At 45.0% G+C, this 17754-nt stretch overlaps 1 protein-coding gene across 1 annotated transcript in view; it reads right to left on the bottom strand.

Moving 5' to 3' along the window:
* Positions 1-446: 446 nt before the first annotated feature.
* The window catches only part of LOC110515110 (regulator of G-protein signaling 7-like), a 56397-nt gene continuing 39089 nt past the window's right edge, over positions 447-17754 (bottom strand). The window contains exons 5-6 of the mRNA XM_036972088.1: positions 4129-4235; positions 447-574 (exon numbers count right to left, since the gene is read on the bottom strand). Of these exons, the coding sequence (XP_036827983.1) occupies positions 491-574; positions 4129-4235 (191 nt within the window). The 3' untranslated portion in view covers positions 447-490. The remainder of the gene's footprint in view (positions 575-4128; positions 4236-17754) is intronic.

The following is a 17754-nucleotide window of genomic DNA, read 5'->3' as shown; positions in this document are numbered from 1 at the left end:
AGAGCAGAACAGAACACAGAAGAACAGAACAGAGCAGAGCAGAACAGAACAGAGCAGAACACAGAAGAACAGAACAGAGCAGAGCAGAACAGAACAGAGCAGAACAGAGCAGAACAGAACCAGAACAGTGCAGAACAGGACCAGAACAGAACAGAGCAGAACACAGAAGAACAGAGCAGAACAGAGCAGAACACAGAAGAACAGAACAGAACAGAGCAGAACAGAGCACAGAACAGAACAGAACAGAGCAGAACACAGAAGAACAGAACAGAGCAGAGCAGAACAGAGCGGAACAGAGCAGAACAGAACAGAACAGAGCAGAACACAGACGAACAGAGCAGAACAGAGCAGAACACAGAAGAGCAGAGCAGAGCAGAGCAGAGCAGAACAGAACAGAACAGAACAGAACAGAACAGAACAGCCTGGATTTACCGGCCTGGACAGCGGTTTAATGTGTGTGTGTGTGTGTGAGACAATTAGGTGATTTAGGTCATAGTCTGCTGTATTGTCTGCTGTACTCACCATAGTCTGTGTTCTCAGGTTCCCAACAGTTAGATGGCCAGAAGTAGGGAGTCTGGGAGTGGGAGTGGGAGGGAGGGAGTGGGAGGGAGGGAGTGGGAGGGAGGGAGGGAGGGAGGGAGGGAGTGGGAGGGAGGGAGTGGGAGGGAGGGAGGGTGGGAGGGAGGGAGTGGGAGGGAGGGAGGGAGGGAGGGAGGGAGTGAGTGGGAGGGAGGGAGTGGGAGGGAGGGAGGGAGGGAGGGAGGGAGGGAGGGAGGGAGGGAGGGAGGGAGGGAGGGAGAAAAGGGAAATCAGTGAAGAACAAACACCATTGTAAATACAACCCATATTTAAGTTGATTTATTTTCCCGTTTATGTACTTTAACCAGTTGTACATTGTTACAACACTGTATATAAACATAATATGTCATTTGACATGTCTTTATTCTTTTGGACCTTCTGTGAGTGTAATGTTTACTGTTCATTTTTATTGTTTATTTCACTTACATGTTTCCCATGCCTATAAAGCCCTTTGAATTGAATTGAGAGGAATAAAGTGTGAGAGAGAGAGAGAGAGCATGGTGAAATGATTCTAATAGACTCTCTATGGACCCATATGATTCTAAAGACCCTCTATGGACCCATATGATTCTAATATACACTCTATGGATCCATATGATTCTAATAGACACTCTATGGACCCATATGATTCTAATAGACTCTCTATAGACCCATATGATTATAATAGACACTCTATGGACCCATATGATTCTAATAGACCCTCTATGGATCCATATGATTCTAATAGACCCTCTATGGACCCATATGATTCCAACAGACTCTCTATGGACCCATATGATTCCAACAGACTCTCTATGGACCAATATGATTCTCAAAGACTCTCTATAGACCCATATGTGGGAACTCCTTCAAGACTGTTGGAAAAGCATTCCAGGTGAAGCTGGTTGAGAGAATGCCAAGAGAGTGCAAAGCTGTCATCAAGGCAAAAGGTGGCTGTTTGGAAGAATCTCAAATATAAAATATATTTTGATTTCTTTAACTCTTTTGGTTACACCATAATTTCATAGTTCTGATGTCATCACTTATTTTACAATGTGGAAAATAGTCAGAATAAAGTATAACCAGAAGAGGAATTCGGAGAGAGTGACAGTACTCGCTGACTGACACCCTACAGGTGATATTATACTGTAACTACAAAGCTCATTGACAGCTGCCGTTTGTTTGGCTGTCTACTGCAGCTGTCTGAAGGGTCTGTGACGAGCTCGTCAATCAGAGTAGAACAGAACAGTGTTTAACAGAGAGAGAGAATCAGTCAGACACTGGAGTCAACCACGTGGCTAGAATACTAGCTGTTGTTTCCATAGTGGAACATTCAGGATATTTAACCAGATCACTTGTTTCAGATCATTTCTGTTATTTTCAAGATCACCCATGAATTAAGGATGTTTTCAATATTGTTCTGTAAACTTTCCCTATAGTTTATACCTGATCTGTAAACAGCACCTATAGTTTATACCTGATCTGTAAACATTAGCTATAGTTTATACCTGATCTGTAAACAGCACCTATAGTTTATACCTGATCTGTAAACAGCACCTATAGTTTATACCTGATCTGTAAACAGCACCTATAGTTTATACTTGATCTGTAAACAGCACCTATCGTTTATACCTGATCTGTAAACATTAGCTATAGTTTATACCTGATCTGTAAACAGCACCTATAGTTTATACCTGATCTGTAAACAGCACCTATAGTTCATACCTGATCTGTAAACAGCACCTATAGTTTATACCGGCTGTGTTACTCTATCAAAGCATTAGTTGGCTGTATTAATAGAATACTGTGGTTTCAGGTATGAAGATAATATTAGATCAACTGAAGGGATATGTGTTTTGTACAGTACTGGATGTTTCTTCTGTCTCTACGTCCTACTGGGAAAGTGTTCTGTTAGTAGATGAGTGTTTGACTGGTTCAATTACTACAGTAGAAGTTGGTCTTATCTTAGTAACTGAAACCTGTAGACGTTGATCTTATCTTAGTAACTGAAACCTGTAGATGTTGGTCTTATCTTAGTAACTGAAACCTGTAGATGTTGGTCTTATCTTGGTAACTGAAACCTGTAGATGTTGGTCTTATCTTGGTAACTGAAACCTGTAGATGTTGGTCTTATCTTAGTAACTGAAACCTGTAGATGTTGGTCTTATCTTAGTAACTGAAACCTGTAGATGTTGGTCTTATCTTAGTAACTGAAACCTGTAGATGTTGGTCTTATCTTAGTAACTGAAACCTGTAGACGTTGGTCTTATCTTAGTAACTGAAACCTGTAGATGTTGGTCTTATCTTAGTAACTGAAACCTATAGATGTTGGTCTTATCTTAGTAACTGAAACCTGTAGACGTTGGTCTTATCTTAGTAACTGAAACCTGTAAACGTTGATCTTATCTTAGTAACTGAAACCTGTAGACGTTGGTCTTATCTTAGTAACTGAAACCTGTAGATGTTGGTCTTATCTTAGTAACTGAAATCTGTAGACGTTGGTCTTATCTTAGTAACTGAAACCTGTAGACGTTGGTCTTATCTTAGTAACTGAAACCTGTAGATGTTGGTCTTATCTTGGTAACTGAAACCTGTAGACGTTGGTCTTATCTTAGTAACTGAAACCTGTAGATGTTGGTCTTATCTTGGTAACTGAAACCTGTAGACGTTGGTCTTATCTTGGTAACTGAAACCTGTAGACGTTGGTCTTATCTTAGTAACTGAAACCTGTAGATGTTGGTCTTATCTTAGTAACTGAAACCTGTAGATGTTGGTCTTATCTTAGTAACTGAAACCTGTAGACGTTGGTCTTATCTTAGTAACTGAAACCTGTAGATGTTGGTCTTATCTTGGTAACTGAAACCTATAGATGTTGGTCTTATCTTAGTAACTGAAACCTGTAGACGTTGGTCTTATCTTAGTAACTGAAACCTGTAGACGTTGATCTTATCTTAGTAACTGAAACCTGTAGACGTTGGTCTTATCTTAGTAACTGAAACCTGTAGACGTTGGTCTTATCTTAGTAACTGAAATCTGTAGACGTTGGTCTTATCTTAGTAACTGAAACCTGTAGACGTTGGTCTTATCTTAGTAACTGAAACCTATAGATGTTGGTCTTATCTTGGTAACTGAAACCTGTAGACGTTGGTCTTATCTTAGTAACTGAAACCTGTAGATGTTGGTCTTATCTTGGTAACTGAAACCTGTAGACGTTGGTCTTATCTTGGTAACTGAAACCTGTAGACGTTGGTCTTATCTTAGTAACTGAAACCTGTAGATGTTGGTCTTATCTTAGTAACTGAAACCTGTAGATGTTGGTCTTATCTTAGTAACTGAAACCTGTAGACGTTGGTCTTATCTTAGTAACTGAAACCTGTAGATGTTGGTCTTATCTTGGTAACTGAAACCTGTAGATGTTGATCTTATCTTTGTACCTGAAACCTGTAGACGTTGGTCTTATCTTAGTAACTGAAACCTGTAGATGTTGGTCTTATTTTAGTAACTGAAACCTGTAGCCGTTGATCTTATCTTTGTACCTGAAACCTGTAGACGTTGATCTTATCTTTGTACCTGAAACCTGTAGAAGGTTCCATCGTCCTTCAGTGTGAGCACATGGTCTGAGATGGGGAAGAAGTAGCCGTGGGATGCCATCAGAGTGCCAAGGTGGAGTGCTTCTACTGTAACACACAAAAAACATATTCAACAACAACATCAACAATAACAACAACATCATCAATAACAGCAACATCAACAATAACATCTTCAACAATAACAACATATTCAACAACAACATCATCAACAATAACATCTCCATCATCCATCATCAATCTCTACTGCTAAACAACATCATCAACAACAACAACATCTCCATCATCCATCATCAATCTCCACTGCTAAACAACATCATCAACAACATCATCAACAACAACAAAATCTCCATCATCCATCATCAATCTCCACTACTAAATAACATCAATCCCACCATGTTTCAACATTGGTAGAGACAGTTTTAATGCAGCTCTCCCCTCAGCCCACAGAGCTCTAACTAAGGCGTTGAGGCCGATACGTAAAGCTCCCCTGCTAAACGACATCAATCCCACCATGTTTCAACATTGGTAGAGATAGTTTTAATGAAGCTCTCCCCTCAGCCCACAGAGCTCTAACTAAGGCGTTGAGGCCGATACGTAAAGCTCCCCTGCTAAACGACATCAATCCCACCATGTTACAACATTGGTAGAGATAGTTTTAATGAAGCTCTCCCCTCAGCCCACAGAGCTCTAACTAAGGCGTTGAGGCCGATACGTAAAGCTCCCCTGCTAAACAACATCAATCCCACCATGTTTCAACATTGGTAGAGACAGTTTTAATGCAGCTCTCCCCTCAGCCCACAGAGCTCTAACTAAGGCGTTGGGGCCGATACGTAAAGCTCCCCTGCTAAACGACATCAATCCCACCATGTTACAACATTGGTAGAGATAGTTTTAATGAAGCTCTCCCCTCAGCCCACAGAGCTCTAACTAAGGCGTTGAGGCCGATACGTAAAGCTCCCCTGCTAAACAACATCAATCCCACCATGTTTCAACATTGGTAGAGATAGTTTTAATGAAGCTCTCCCCTCAGCCCACAGAGCTCTAACTAAGGCGTTGAGGCCGATACGTAAAGCTCCCCTGCTAAACGACATCAATCCCACCATGTTTCAACATTGGTAGAGACAGTTCTAATGTTGCTCTCCCCTCAGCCCACAGAGCTCTAACTAAGGCGTTGGGGCCGATACGTAAAGCTCCCCTGCTAAACGACATCAATCCCACCATGTTTCAACATTGGTAGAGACAGTTCTAATGCAGCTCTCCCCTCAGCCCACAGAGCTCTAACTAAGGCGTTGAGGCCAATACGTAAAGCTCCCCTGCTAAACGACATCAATCCCAACATGTTTCAACATTGGTAGAGACAGTTTTAATGCAGCTCTCCCCTCAGCCCACAGAGCTCTAACTAAGGCGTTGAGGCCAATACGTAAAGCTCCCCTGCTAAACAACATCAATCCCACCATGTTTCAACATTGGTAGAGACAGTTCTAATGAAGCTCTCCCCTCAGCCCACAGAGCTCTAACTAAGGCGTTGGGGCCGATACGTAAAGCTCCCCTGCTAAACGACATCAATCCCACCATGTTTCAACATTGGTAGAGACAGTTTTAATGAAGCTCTCCCCTCAGCCCACAGAGCTCTAACTAAGGCGTTGAGGCCGATACGTAAAGCTCCCCTGCTAAACAACATCAATCCCACCATGTTTCAACATTGGTAGAGATAGTTTTAATGCAGCTCTCCCCTCAGCCCACAGAGCTCTAACTAAGGCGTTGAGGCCGATACGTAAAGCTCCCCTGCTAAACAACATCAATCCCACCATGTTTCAACATTGGTAGAGATAGTTTTAATGAAGCTCTCCCCTCAGCCCACAGAGCTCTAACTAAGGCGTTGAGGCCAATACATAAAGCTCCCCTGCTAAACAACATCAATCCCACCATGTTTCAACATTGGTAGAGATAGTTTTAATGCAGCTCTCCCCTCAGCCCACAGAGCTCTAACTAAGGCGTTGGGGCCGATACGTAAAGCTCCCCTGCTAAACAACATCAATCCCACCATGTTTCAACATTGGTAGAGATAGCTTTAATGAAGCTCTCCCCTCAGCCCACAGAGCTCTAACTAAGGCGTTGAGGCCGATACGTAAAGCTCCCCTGCTAAACGACATCAATCCCACCATGTTTCAACATTGGTAGAGACAGTTTTAATGCAGCTCTCCCCTCAGCCCACAGAGCTCTAACTAAGGCGTTGAGGCCGATACGTAAAACTCCCCTGCTAAACGACATCAATCCCACCATGTTTCAACATTGGTAGAGACAGTTCTAATGCAGCTCTCCCCTCAGCCCACAGAGCTCTAACTAAGGCGTTGAGGCCGATACGTAAAACTCCCCTGCTAAACAACATCAATCCCACCATGTTTCAACATTGGTAGAGACAGTTCTAATGCAGCTCTCCCCTCAGCCCACAGAGCTCTAACTAAGGCGTTGAGGCCGATACATAAAGCTCCCCTGCTAAACGACATCAATCCCACCATGTTTCAACATTGGTAGAGACCGTTCTAATGCAGCTCTCCCCTCAGCCCACAGAGCTCTAACTAAGGCGTTGAGGCCGATACGTAAAGCTCCCCTGCTAAACAACATCAATCCCACCATGTTTCAACATTGGTAGAGACAGTTTTAATGCAGCTCTCCCCTCAGCCCACAGAGCTCTAACTAAGGCGTTGAGGCCGATACGTAAAGCTCCCCTGCTAAACAACATCAATCCCACCATGTTTCAACATTGGTAGAGACAGTTCTAATGCAGCTCTCCCCTCAGCCCACAGAGCTCTAACTAAGGCGTTGAGGCCGATACGTAAAGCTCCCCTGCTAAACGACATCAATCCCACCATGTTTCAACATTGGTAGAGACAGTTCTAATGTTGCTCTCCCCTCAGCCCACAGAGCTCTAACTAAGGCGTTGGGGCCGATACGTAAAGCTCCCCTGCTAAACGACATCAATCCCACCATGTTTCAACATTGGTAGAGACAGTTCTAATGCAGCTCTCCCCTCAGCCCACAGAGCTCTAACTAAGGCGTTGAGGCCAATACGTAAAGCTCCCCTGCTAAACGACATCAATCCCAACATGTTTCAACATTGGTAGAGACAGTTTTAATGCAGCTCTCCCCTCAGCCCACAGAGCTCTAACTAAGGCGTTGAGGCCAATACGTAAAGCTCCCCTGCTAAACAACATCAATCCCACCATGTTTCAACATTGGTAGAGACAGTTCTAATGAAGCTCTCCCCTCAGCCCACAGAGCTCTAACTAAGGCGTTGGGGCCGATACGTAAAGCTCCCCTGCTAAACGACATCAATCCCACCATGTTTCAACATTGGTAGAGACAGTTTTAATGAAGCTCTCCCCTCAGCCCACAGAGCTCTAACTAAGGCGTTGAGGCCGATACGTAAAGCTCCCCTGCTAAACAACATCAATCCCACCATGTTTCAACATTGGTAGAGATAGTTTTAATGCAGCTCTCCCCTCAGCCCACAGAGCTCTAACTAAGGCGTTGGGGCCGATACGTAAAGCTCCCCTGCTAAACAACATCAATCCCACCATGTTTCAACATTGGTAGAGATAGTTTTAATGAAGCTCTCCCCTCAGCCCACAGAGCTCTAACTAAGGCGTTGAGGCCAATACATAAAGCTCCCCTGCTAAACAACATCAATCCCACCATGTTTCAACATTGGTAGAGACAGTTCTAATGCAGCTCTCCCCTCAGCCCACAGAGCTCTAACTAAGGCGTTGAGGCCGATACGTAAAGCTCCCCTGCTAAACGACATCAATCCCACCATGTTTCAACATTGGTAGAGACAGTTCTAATGTTGCTCTCCCCTCAGCCCACAGAGCTCTAACTAAGGCGTTGGGGCCGATACGTAAAGCTCCCCTGCTAAACGACATCAATCCCACCATGTTTCAACATTGGTAGAGACAGTTCTAATGCAGCTCTCCCCTCAGCCCACAGAGCTCTAACTAAGGCGTTGAGGCCAATACGTAAAGCTCCCCTGCTAAACGACATCAATCCCAACATGTTTCAACATTGGTAGAGACAGTTTTAATGCAGCTCTCCCCTCAGCCCACAGAGCTCTAACTAAGGCGTTGAGGCCAATACGTAAAGCTCCCCTGCTAAACAACATCAATCCCACCATGTTTCAACATTGGTAGAGACAGTTCTAATGAAGCTCTCCCCTCAGCCCACAGAGCTCTAACTAAGGCGTTGGGGCCGATACGTAAAGCTCCCCTGCTAAACGACATCAATCCCACCATGTTTCAACATTGGTAGAGACAGTTTTAATGAAGCTCTCCCCTCAGCCCACAGAGCTCTAACTAAGGCGTTGAGGCCGATACGTAAAGCTCCCCTGCTAAACAACATCAATCCCACCATGTTTCAACATTGGTAGAGATAGTTTTAATGCAGCTCTCCCCTCAGCCCACAGAGCTCTAACTAAGGCGTTGAGGCCGATACGTAAAGCTCCCCTGCTAAACAACATCAATCCCACCATGTTTCAACATTGGTAGAGATAGTTTTAATGAAGCTCTCCCCTCAGCCCACAGAGCTCTAACTAAGGCGTTGAGGCCAATACATAAAGCTCCCCTGCTAAACAACATCAATCCCACCATGTTTCAACATTGGTAGAGATAGTTTTAATGCAGCTCTCCCCTCAGCCCACAGAGCTCTAACTAAGGCGTTGGGGCCGATACGTAAAGCTCCCCTGCTAAACAACATCAATCCCACCATGTTTCAACATTGGTAGAGATAGCTTTAATGAAGCTCTCCCCTCAGCCCACAGAGCTCTAACTAAGGCGTTGAGGCCGATACGTAAAGCTCCCCTGCTAAACGACATCAATCCCACCATGTTTCAACATTGGTAGAGACAGTTTTAATGCAGCTCTCCCCTCAGCCCACAGAGCTCTAACTAAGGCGTTGAGGCCGATACGTAAAACTCCCCTGCTAAACGACATCAATCCCACCATGTTTCAACATTGGTAGAGACAGTTCTAATGCAGCTCTCCCCTCAGCCCACAGAGCTCTAACTAAGGCGTTGAGGCCGATACGTAAAACTCCCCTGCTAAACAACATCAATCCCACCATGTTTCAACATTGGTAGAGACAGTTCTAATGCAGCTCTCCCCTCAGCCCACAGAGCTCTAACTAAGGCGTTGAGGCCGATACATAAAGCTCCCCTGCTAAACGACATCAATCCCACCATGTTTCAACATTGGTAGAGACCGTTCTAATGCAGCTCTCCCCTCAGCCCACAGAGCTCTAACTAAGGCGTTGAGGCCGATACGTAAAGCTCCCCTGCTAAACAACATCAATCCCACCATGTTTCAACATTGGTAGAGACAGTTTTAATGAAGCTCTCCCCTCAGCCCACAGAGCTCTAACTAAGGCGTTGAGGCCGATACGTAAAGCTCCCCTGCTAAACAACATCAATCCCACCATGTTTCAACATTGGTAGAGACAGTTCTAATGCAGCTCTCCCCTCAGCCCACAGAGCTCTAACTAAGGCGTTGAGGCCGATACGTAAAGCTCCCCTGCTAAACGACATCAATCCCACCATGTTTCAACATTGGTAGAGACAGTTCTAATGTTGCTCTCCCCTCAGCCCACAGAGCTCTAACTAAGGCGTTGGGGCCGATACGTAAAGCTCCCCTGCTAAACGACATCAATCCCACCATGTTTCAACATTGGTAGAGACAGTTCTAATGCAGCTCTCCCCTCAGCCCACAGAGCTCTAACTAAGGCGTTGAGGCCAATACGTAAAGCTCCCCTGCTAAACGACATCAATCCCAACATGTTTCAACATTGGTAGAGACAGTTTTAATGCAGCTCTCCCCTCAGCCCACAGAGCTCTAACTAAGGCGTTGAGGCCAATACGTAAAGCTCCCCTGCTAAACAACATCAATCCCACCATGTTTCAACATTGGTAGAGACAGTTCTAATGAAGCTCTCCCCTCAGCCCACAGAGCTCTAACTAAGGCGTTGGGGCCGATACGTAAAGCTCCCCTGCTAAACGACATCAATCCCACCATGTTTCAACATTGGTAGAGACAGTTTTAATGAAGCTCTCCCCTCAGCCCACAGAGCTCTAACTAAGGCGTTGAGGCCGATACGTAAAGCTCCCCTGCTAAACAACATCAATCCCACCATGTTTCAACATTGGTAGAGATAGTTTTAATGCAGCTCTCCCCTCAGCCCACAGAGCTCTAACTAAGGCGTTGAGGCCAATACGTAAAGCTCCCCTGCTAAACAACATCAATCCCACCATGTTTCAACATTGGTAGAGATAGTTTTAATGCAGCTCTCCCCTCAGCCCACAGAGCTCTAACTAAGGCGTTGGGGCCGATACGTAAAACTTAATAAAGAGCAGTGATAATAACAAGAGCAGAGTGCAGGTTTCTTCATCAATGCATGAAGAACACAAGATGCCAAGTGCTGTATATTTTATCACGTTGACTCATTTAATGTGAGAGAACCCTTTGAAGACGGGGACTCGGCATCGTGACTAATGCATTTCATTTTACCACCTGGGTACCCCCCTCCACCCTCCCTCCCTTAACTAATCTAGTAAACAGCTCCAGAAAGCCCAGAACAAGCTGATTAGGGTGGTGTTGAACTACCAAGCTGATTAGGGTGGTGTTGAACTACCACCTCACTACCACTATCAGATTAGATATCATCCAGAAGGCGAGGTCAGTACAGGTGCATCAAAGCTGGGACCGAGAGACTGAAAAACAGCTTCTATCTCAAGGCCATCAGACTGTTAAACAGCCACCACTAACGTTGAGTGGCTGCTGCCAACACACTGACTCAACTCCAGCCACTTTAATAATGGGAATTGATGGGAAATGATGTAAATATATCACTAGCCACTTTAAACAATGCTACCTTATATAATGTTACTTACCCTACATTATTAATCTCATATGTATACGTATATACTGTACTCTATATCATCTACTGCATCTTTATGTAATACATGTATCACTAGCCACTTTAACTATGCCACTTTGTTTACATACTCATCTCATATGTATATACTGCACTCAATACCATCTACTGTATCTTGCCTATGCTGCTCTGTACCATCACTCATTCATATTTCTTTATGTACACATTCTTTATCCCCTTACACTTGTGTCTATAAGGTAGTAGTTTTGGAATTGTTAGCTAGATTACTTGTTGGTTATTACTGCATTGTCGGAACTAGAAGCATAAGCATTTAGCTACACTCGCATTAACATCTGCTAACCATATGCATGTGACAAATAACATTTGATTTGAATCTGACAGTGGTAGTGGGGTGGTAAATGACTAGTCTCCTTTATGGCTCTAATCTGATAGTGGTAGTGGGGTGGTAGATGACTAGTCTCCATTATGGCTCTAATCTGATAGTGGTAGTGGGGTGGTAGATGACTAGTCTCCATTATGGCTCTAATATGACAGTGGTAGTGAGGTGGTAGATGTCTAGTCTCCATTATGGCTCTAATCTGAAAGTGGAAGTGGGATGGTAGATGACTAGTCACCCTTATGGCTCTAATCTGATAGTGGTAGTGAGGTGGTAGATGTCTAGTCTCCATTATGGCTCTAATCTGATAGTGGTAGTGAGGTGGTAGATGTCTCATCTCCATTATGGCTCTAATCTGATAGTGGTAGTGAGGTGGTAGATGTCTAGTCTCCATTATGGCTCTAATCTGATAGTGGTAGTGGGGTGGTAGATGACTAGTCTCCTGTATGGCTCCAATCTGATAGTTGTAGTGGGGTGGTAGATGACTAGTCTCCTTTATGGCTCTAATCTGATAGTGGTAGTGGGGTGGTAGATGACTAGTCTCCCTAATGGCTCTAATCTGATAGTGGTATTGGGGTGGTAGATGACTAGTCACCCTTATGGCTCTAATCTGATAGTGGTAGTGGGGTGGTAGATGACTAGTCTCCGTTATGGCTCTAATCTGATAGTGGTAGTAGGGTGGTAGATGACTAGTCTCCTTTATGGCTCTAATCTGATAGTGGTAGTGGGGTGGTAGATGACTAGTCTCCTTTATGGCTCTGAACTGATAGTGGTAGTGGGGTGGTAGATGACTAGTCTCCGTTATGGCTCTAATCAGATAGTGGTAGTAGGTTGGTAGATGACTAGTCTCCATTATGGCTCTAATCTGATAGTGGTAGTGGGGTGGTAGATGACTAGTCTCCATTATGGCTCTAATCTAATAGTGGTACTGGGTGGAATATGTCTAGTCTCCCTTATGGCTCTAATCTGACAGTGGTAGTGGGGTGGTAGATGACTAGTCTCCATTATGGCTCTAATCTGACAGTGGTAGTGGGGTGGTAGATGACTAGTCTCCATTATGGCTCTAATCTAATAGTGGTACCGGGTGGAATATGTCTAGTCTCCCTTATGGCTCTAATCTGACAGTGGTAGTGGGGTGGTAGATGACTAGTCTCCATTATGGCTCTAATCTAATAGTGGTACTGGGTGGAATATGTCTAGTCTCCCTTATGGCTCTAATCAGATAGTGGTAGTGGGGTGGTAGATGACTAGTCTCCTTTATGGCTCTAATCTGATAGTCGTAGTGGGGTGGTAGATGAATAGTCTCCTTTATGTCTCTAATCAGATAGTGGTAGTAGGTTGGTAGATGACTAGTCTCCATTATGGTTCTAATCTGATAGTGGTAGTGAGGTGGTAGATGACTAGTCTTCCTTATAGCTCTAATCTGATAGTGGTAGTGGGGTGGTAGATGACTAGTCTCCATTATGGCTCTATTCTGGTAGTGGTAGTGGGGTGGTAGATGACTAGTCTCCCTTATGGCTCTAATCTGATAGTGGTAGTGAGGTGGTAGATGTCTAGTCTCCTTTATGGCTCTAATCTGATAGTGGTAGTGGGGTGGTAGATGACTAGGCTCCATTATGGCTCTATTCTGGTAGTGGTAGTGGGGTGGTAGATGACTAGTCTCCATTATGGCTCTAATCTGACAGTGGTAGTGGGGTGGTAGATGACTAGTCTCCTTTATGGCTCTAATCAGATAGTGGTAGTAGGTTGGTAGATGACTAGTCTCCATTATGGCTCTAATCTGATAGTGGTAGTGGGGTGGTAGATGACTAGTCTCCATTATGGCTCTAATCTGATAGTGGTAGTGGGGTGGTAGATGACTAGTCTCCATAATGGCTCTAATCTGATAGTGGTAGTGGGATGGTAGATGACTAGTCTCCTTTATGGCTCTGAACTGATAGTGGTAGTGGGGTGGTAGATGACTAGTCTCCTTTACGTCTCTAATCAGATAGTGGTAGTAGGGTTGTAGATGACTAGTCTCCTTTATGGATCTAATCAGATAGTGGTAGTGTGGTGGTAGATGACTAGTCTCCTTTATGGCTCTATATCTGATAGTGGTAGTGGGGTGGTAGATGACTAGTCTCCTTTATGGTTCTAATCTGATAGTGGTAGTGGGGTGGTAGATGTCTAGTCTCCCTTATGGCTCTAATCTGATAGTGGTAGTGGAGTGTTAGATGACTAGTCTCCTTTATGGATCTAATTTGATAGTGGTAGATGTCTAGTCTCCCTTTTGGCTCTAATCTGATAGTGGTAGTGGGGTGGTAGATGTCTAGTCTCCCTTTTGGCTCTAATCTGATAGTGGTAGTGGGGTGGTAGATGTCTAGTCTCCCTTATGGCTCTAATCTGATAGTGGGGTGGTAGATGTCTAGTCTCCTTTACGACTCTAATCTGATAGCTGTTGTGGGGTGGTAGATGTCTAGTCTCCCTTATGGCTCTAATCTGATAGCTGTTGTGGGGTGGTAGATGTCTAGTCTCCCTTATGGCTCTAATCTGATAGCTGTTGTGGGGTGGTAGATGTCTAGTCTCCCTTATGGCTTTAATCTACAAGTTGTTGTGGGGTGGTAGATGTCTAGTCTCCCTTATAGCTCTAATCTGATAGTTAAAATTATGTGGTAGATGTCAAGTCTCCTTTATGGCTCTAATCTGATAGTGGTAATGGGGTGGTAGATGCCTAGTCTCCCTTATGGTTCTAATCTGATAGTGGTATTGGGTTGGAAGATGTCTAGTCTCCCTTATGGCTCTAATCTGATAGTGGTATTGGGTTGGAAGATGTATAGGCTTCCGTATGGCTCTAATCTGGTAGTGGTAATGGGGTGTTCCCTCAGACCCCTACTCTACAACACACTGTGTTCCCTCAGGCCCCTACTCTACTACCACATAACTACAATACACTGTGTTCCCTCAGACCCCTACTCTACAACACACTGTGTTCCCTCAGGCCCCTACTCTACTACCACATAACTACAATACACTGTGTTCCCTCAGACCCCTACTCTACAATACACTGTGTTCCCTCAGACCTCTACTCTACAACACACTGTGTTCCCTCAGGCCCCTACTCTACTACCACATATCTACAATACACTGTGCTCCTTCAGGCCCCCACTCTACCACATATCTCCAACACAAAGTCTGTGTCTGCGTGTTTGTATAGTGTGTATGTTTTTGTGTGTGTGTGTGTGTGCATGTGTCTGTGCCTATATTTGTGTTGCTTCACAGTTCCCACTGTTCCATAAGGTGTATTAGGAAACACAGACGACCGAGTCAGCCTGCAGGAAGCTGGCCCACCACAAGGAGTCGCTAGAGCGCAATGAGTCAAGTGAAGCCCCCTCGGCCAAAACCTCTACCTAACCCGGACAACGCTGTGCCAATTGTGCACCGCCCTATGGGAATCCTGGTCGCGGCCGGTTGTGACACAGCCTGGGATCAAACCCAGGTCGGTTTTACTGCTTCCATGAGTTACCTGATGTGGAATACAGTTCCATGCAGCCATGGCTCTATGTAGTACTGTGCACCTCCCATAGTCTGTTCTGGACTTGGGGACTGTGAAGAGACCTCTGGTGGCATGTCTTATGGGGTATGCATGGGTGTCTGAGCTATGTGCCAGTAAACAGTTTAAACAGACAGCTTTGAACTTTCAACATGTAGTGTAGAAGTCAATCTCTCTTCAACTTTGATCCAGGAGAGACTGACATCCATATTAATAATGTTAGCTCTCCATGTACATTTAAGGGCCAGCTGTGCTGCCCTGTTCTGTGCCAACTGCAATTTTCCCAAGTCCCTTTTTGTAGCGCTTTATTATAGACAGACATCTCCCCATCTTAGCTACTGTTTTATCAATGTTTTGACCATGACAGTTTACAATCCAGGGTGTCATGACGTGACCCTCTTTGGGTACAGCGAACACCATCCTCCTCTCTCTTCCCCCTACACCAGACTCTGTTAGGCAGGTCATACATTCCTAGATGAGTTCTCTCCTCATGGCCAGAGTATAAGAGAGAGTGAGTTTTCATAGAGAGAACAAGGGAGCTTCTTCCGTTTATTACTGTTACCCCCAGGTGTAATGATGTGACTGGTCTGACTAGGTGACCTTGACTGGCTGCGACAGACTCACGCCCATCCTCCTCTCCTCTCCTCTCCTCTCCTCTCCTCTCCTCTCCTCTCCTCTCCTCTCCTCTCCTCTCCTCTCTCCTCCTCCTCTCCTCTCCTCTCCTCTCCTCTCCTCTCCTCTCCTCTCCTCTCCTCTCCTCTCTCCTCCTCCTCTCCTCTCCTCTCCTCTCCTCTCCTCTCCTCTCCCTCTTCCTCTCCTCTCCCTCTCCTCTCGTGCCTACACCTGCTGCTGCGGGGCAGACAATCCTACAACTCGTTCTATCAGTTGTCTGTAATGTGACCTAGGTTCCATGCATTTCCCCAGAAGCTAAACATTCTGAAGGCGATGCCGTGTAGGATTGACTCACGTGTGTCATTACCCGTTCTAAGAAAACTGTGAAATGTTTTAACAAGAGGATGTTTTACCATAGTTTACCATCTAAACCCCTCAAGGTCAATCCAGTGTCTCACATCACAAACCTTTACCATATTTTATCATCTAAACCCCTCAAGGTCAATCCAAGGTCTCACATCACAAACCTTTACCATGTTTTATCATCTAAACCCCATCAAGGTCAATCCAAGGTCTCACATCCCAAACTTTTACCATATTTTATCATCTAAACCCCATCAAGGTCAATCCAAGGTCTCACATCCCAAACCGTTACCATATTTTACCATTTAAACCCCTCAAGGTCAATCCAAGGTCTCACCCACAAATTCTATAAATGAGCGAGGACGTAATCATGCTGACTGACTGGATGCCAGATAGGTAGGTGACCTTAACTCTTACACCACAGCAGTCATGAAGGACTATGTGTCACATAAGTATGATGAGTGACATCAGCACAGTCTCTTGTGTTCTGAAGGCACTTTGCAACGAATCATACAGCCTTGACCCAGGTGTTGAATCATACAGCCTTGATCCAGGTGTCAAATCACACAGCCTTGACCCAGGTGTTGAATCACACAGACTTGACCGAGGTGTTGAATCATACAGCCTTGACCCAGGTGTTGAATCATACAGCCTTGACCCAGGTGTTGAATCACACAGCCTTGACCCAGGTGTTGAATCACACAGCCTTGACCCAGGTGTTGAATCATACAGCCTTGACCCAAGTGTCGAATCATACACCCTTGATCCAGGTATCGAATCACACAGCCTTGATCCAGGTGTCGAATCACACAGCCTTGATCCAGGTGTCAAATCACACAGCCTTGATCCAGGTGTCGAATCACACAGCCTTGATCCAGGTGTCGAATCACACAGCCTTGATCCAGGTATCGAATCACACAGCCTTGATCCAGGTGTCGAATCACACAGCCTTGATCCAGGTGTCGAATCACACAGCCTTGATCCAGGTGTCGAATCATACACCCTTGATCCAGGTGTCGAATCACACAGCCTTGATCCAGGTGTCGAATCACACAGCCTTGATCCAGGTGTCGAATCACACAGCCTTGATCCAGGTGTCGAATCACACAGCCTTGATCCAGGTGTCAAATCAAACAGCCTTGATCCAGGTGTCGAATCACACAGCCTTGATCCAGGTGTCGAATCACACAGCCTTGATCCAGGTGTCATTGAAGACAATGTAGAGGTAGTAGAGGAAGCAGTTTAGACCTGTTCTAAGGCACTGCATCGCGTCACTAAAGACACGGGTTCGATCCCAGGCTGTGTCACAGCCGGCCGTGACCGGGAGACCCATGAGGCGGCGCACAATTGGCCCAGGTTAGGGGAGGGTTTGGCCGGCCGGGATGTCCTTGTCCCATTGCGCTCTAGCGACTCCTTGTGGTGGGCCGGGCGCATGCACGCTGACTTCGGTTGCCAGTTGTACAGTGTTTCCTCCGACGCATTGAGAAGTAGTGCGGCTTTGCAGGGTCATTTTTCCGGGTCCGTAGGGGAATTGCAGTTATGTGACAAGACTGTAACTACTAATTGGGGAGAAAAAGGGGGAAAAGTATGAAAACAAATTTAAAAATCTTGCACTATAAAGGGAATAGAACCATTTGGTTCAGTTGTTCCATCATGGCTCGGAGGGAAAAACACATGTTATCCAACAGCCAGAGTTTATGAAGTTGAATCATTACCATCTTGAATCACAAAGTCTACTTTTAATGTGATTTAAAGATCATCGGCAGAGGGGGAACAAAGCCTTTCAT

Source organism: Oncorhynchus mykiss, unplaced genomic scaffold, assembly GCF_013265735.2.
Source record: "Oncorhynchus mykiss isolate Arlee unplaced genomic scaffold, USDA_OmykA_1.1 un_scaffold_119, whole genome shotgun sequence".
NCBI classification, from domain to species: Eukaryota; Metazoa; Chordata; class Actinopteri; order Salmoniformes; family Salmonidae; genus Oncorhynchus; species Oncorhynchus mykiss.
Note: the sequence above shows the minus strand (reverse complement) of the source record. Positions and strands in the feature narration are given on the sequence as shown.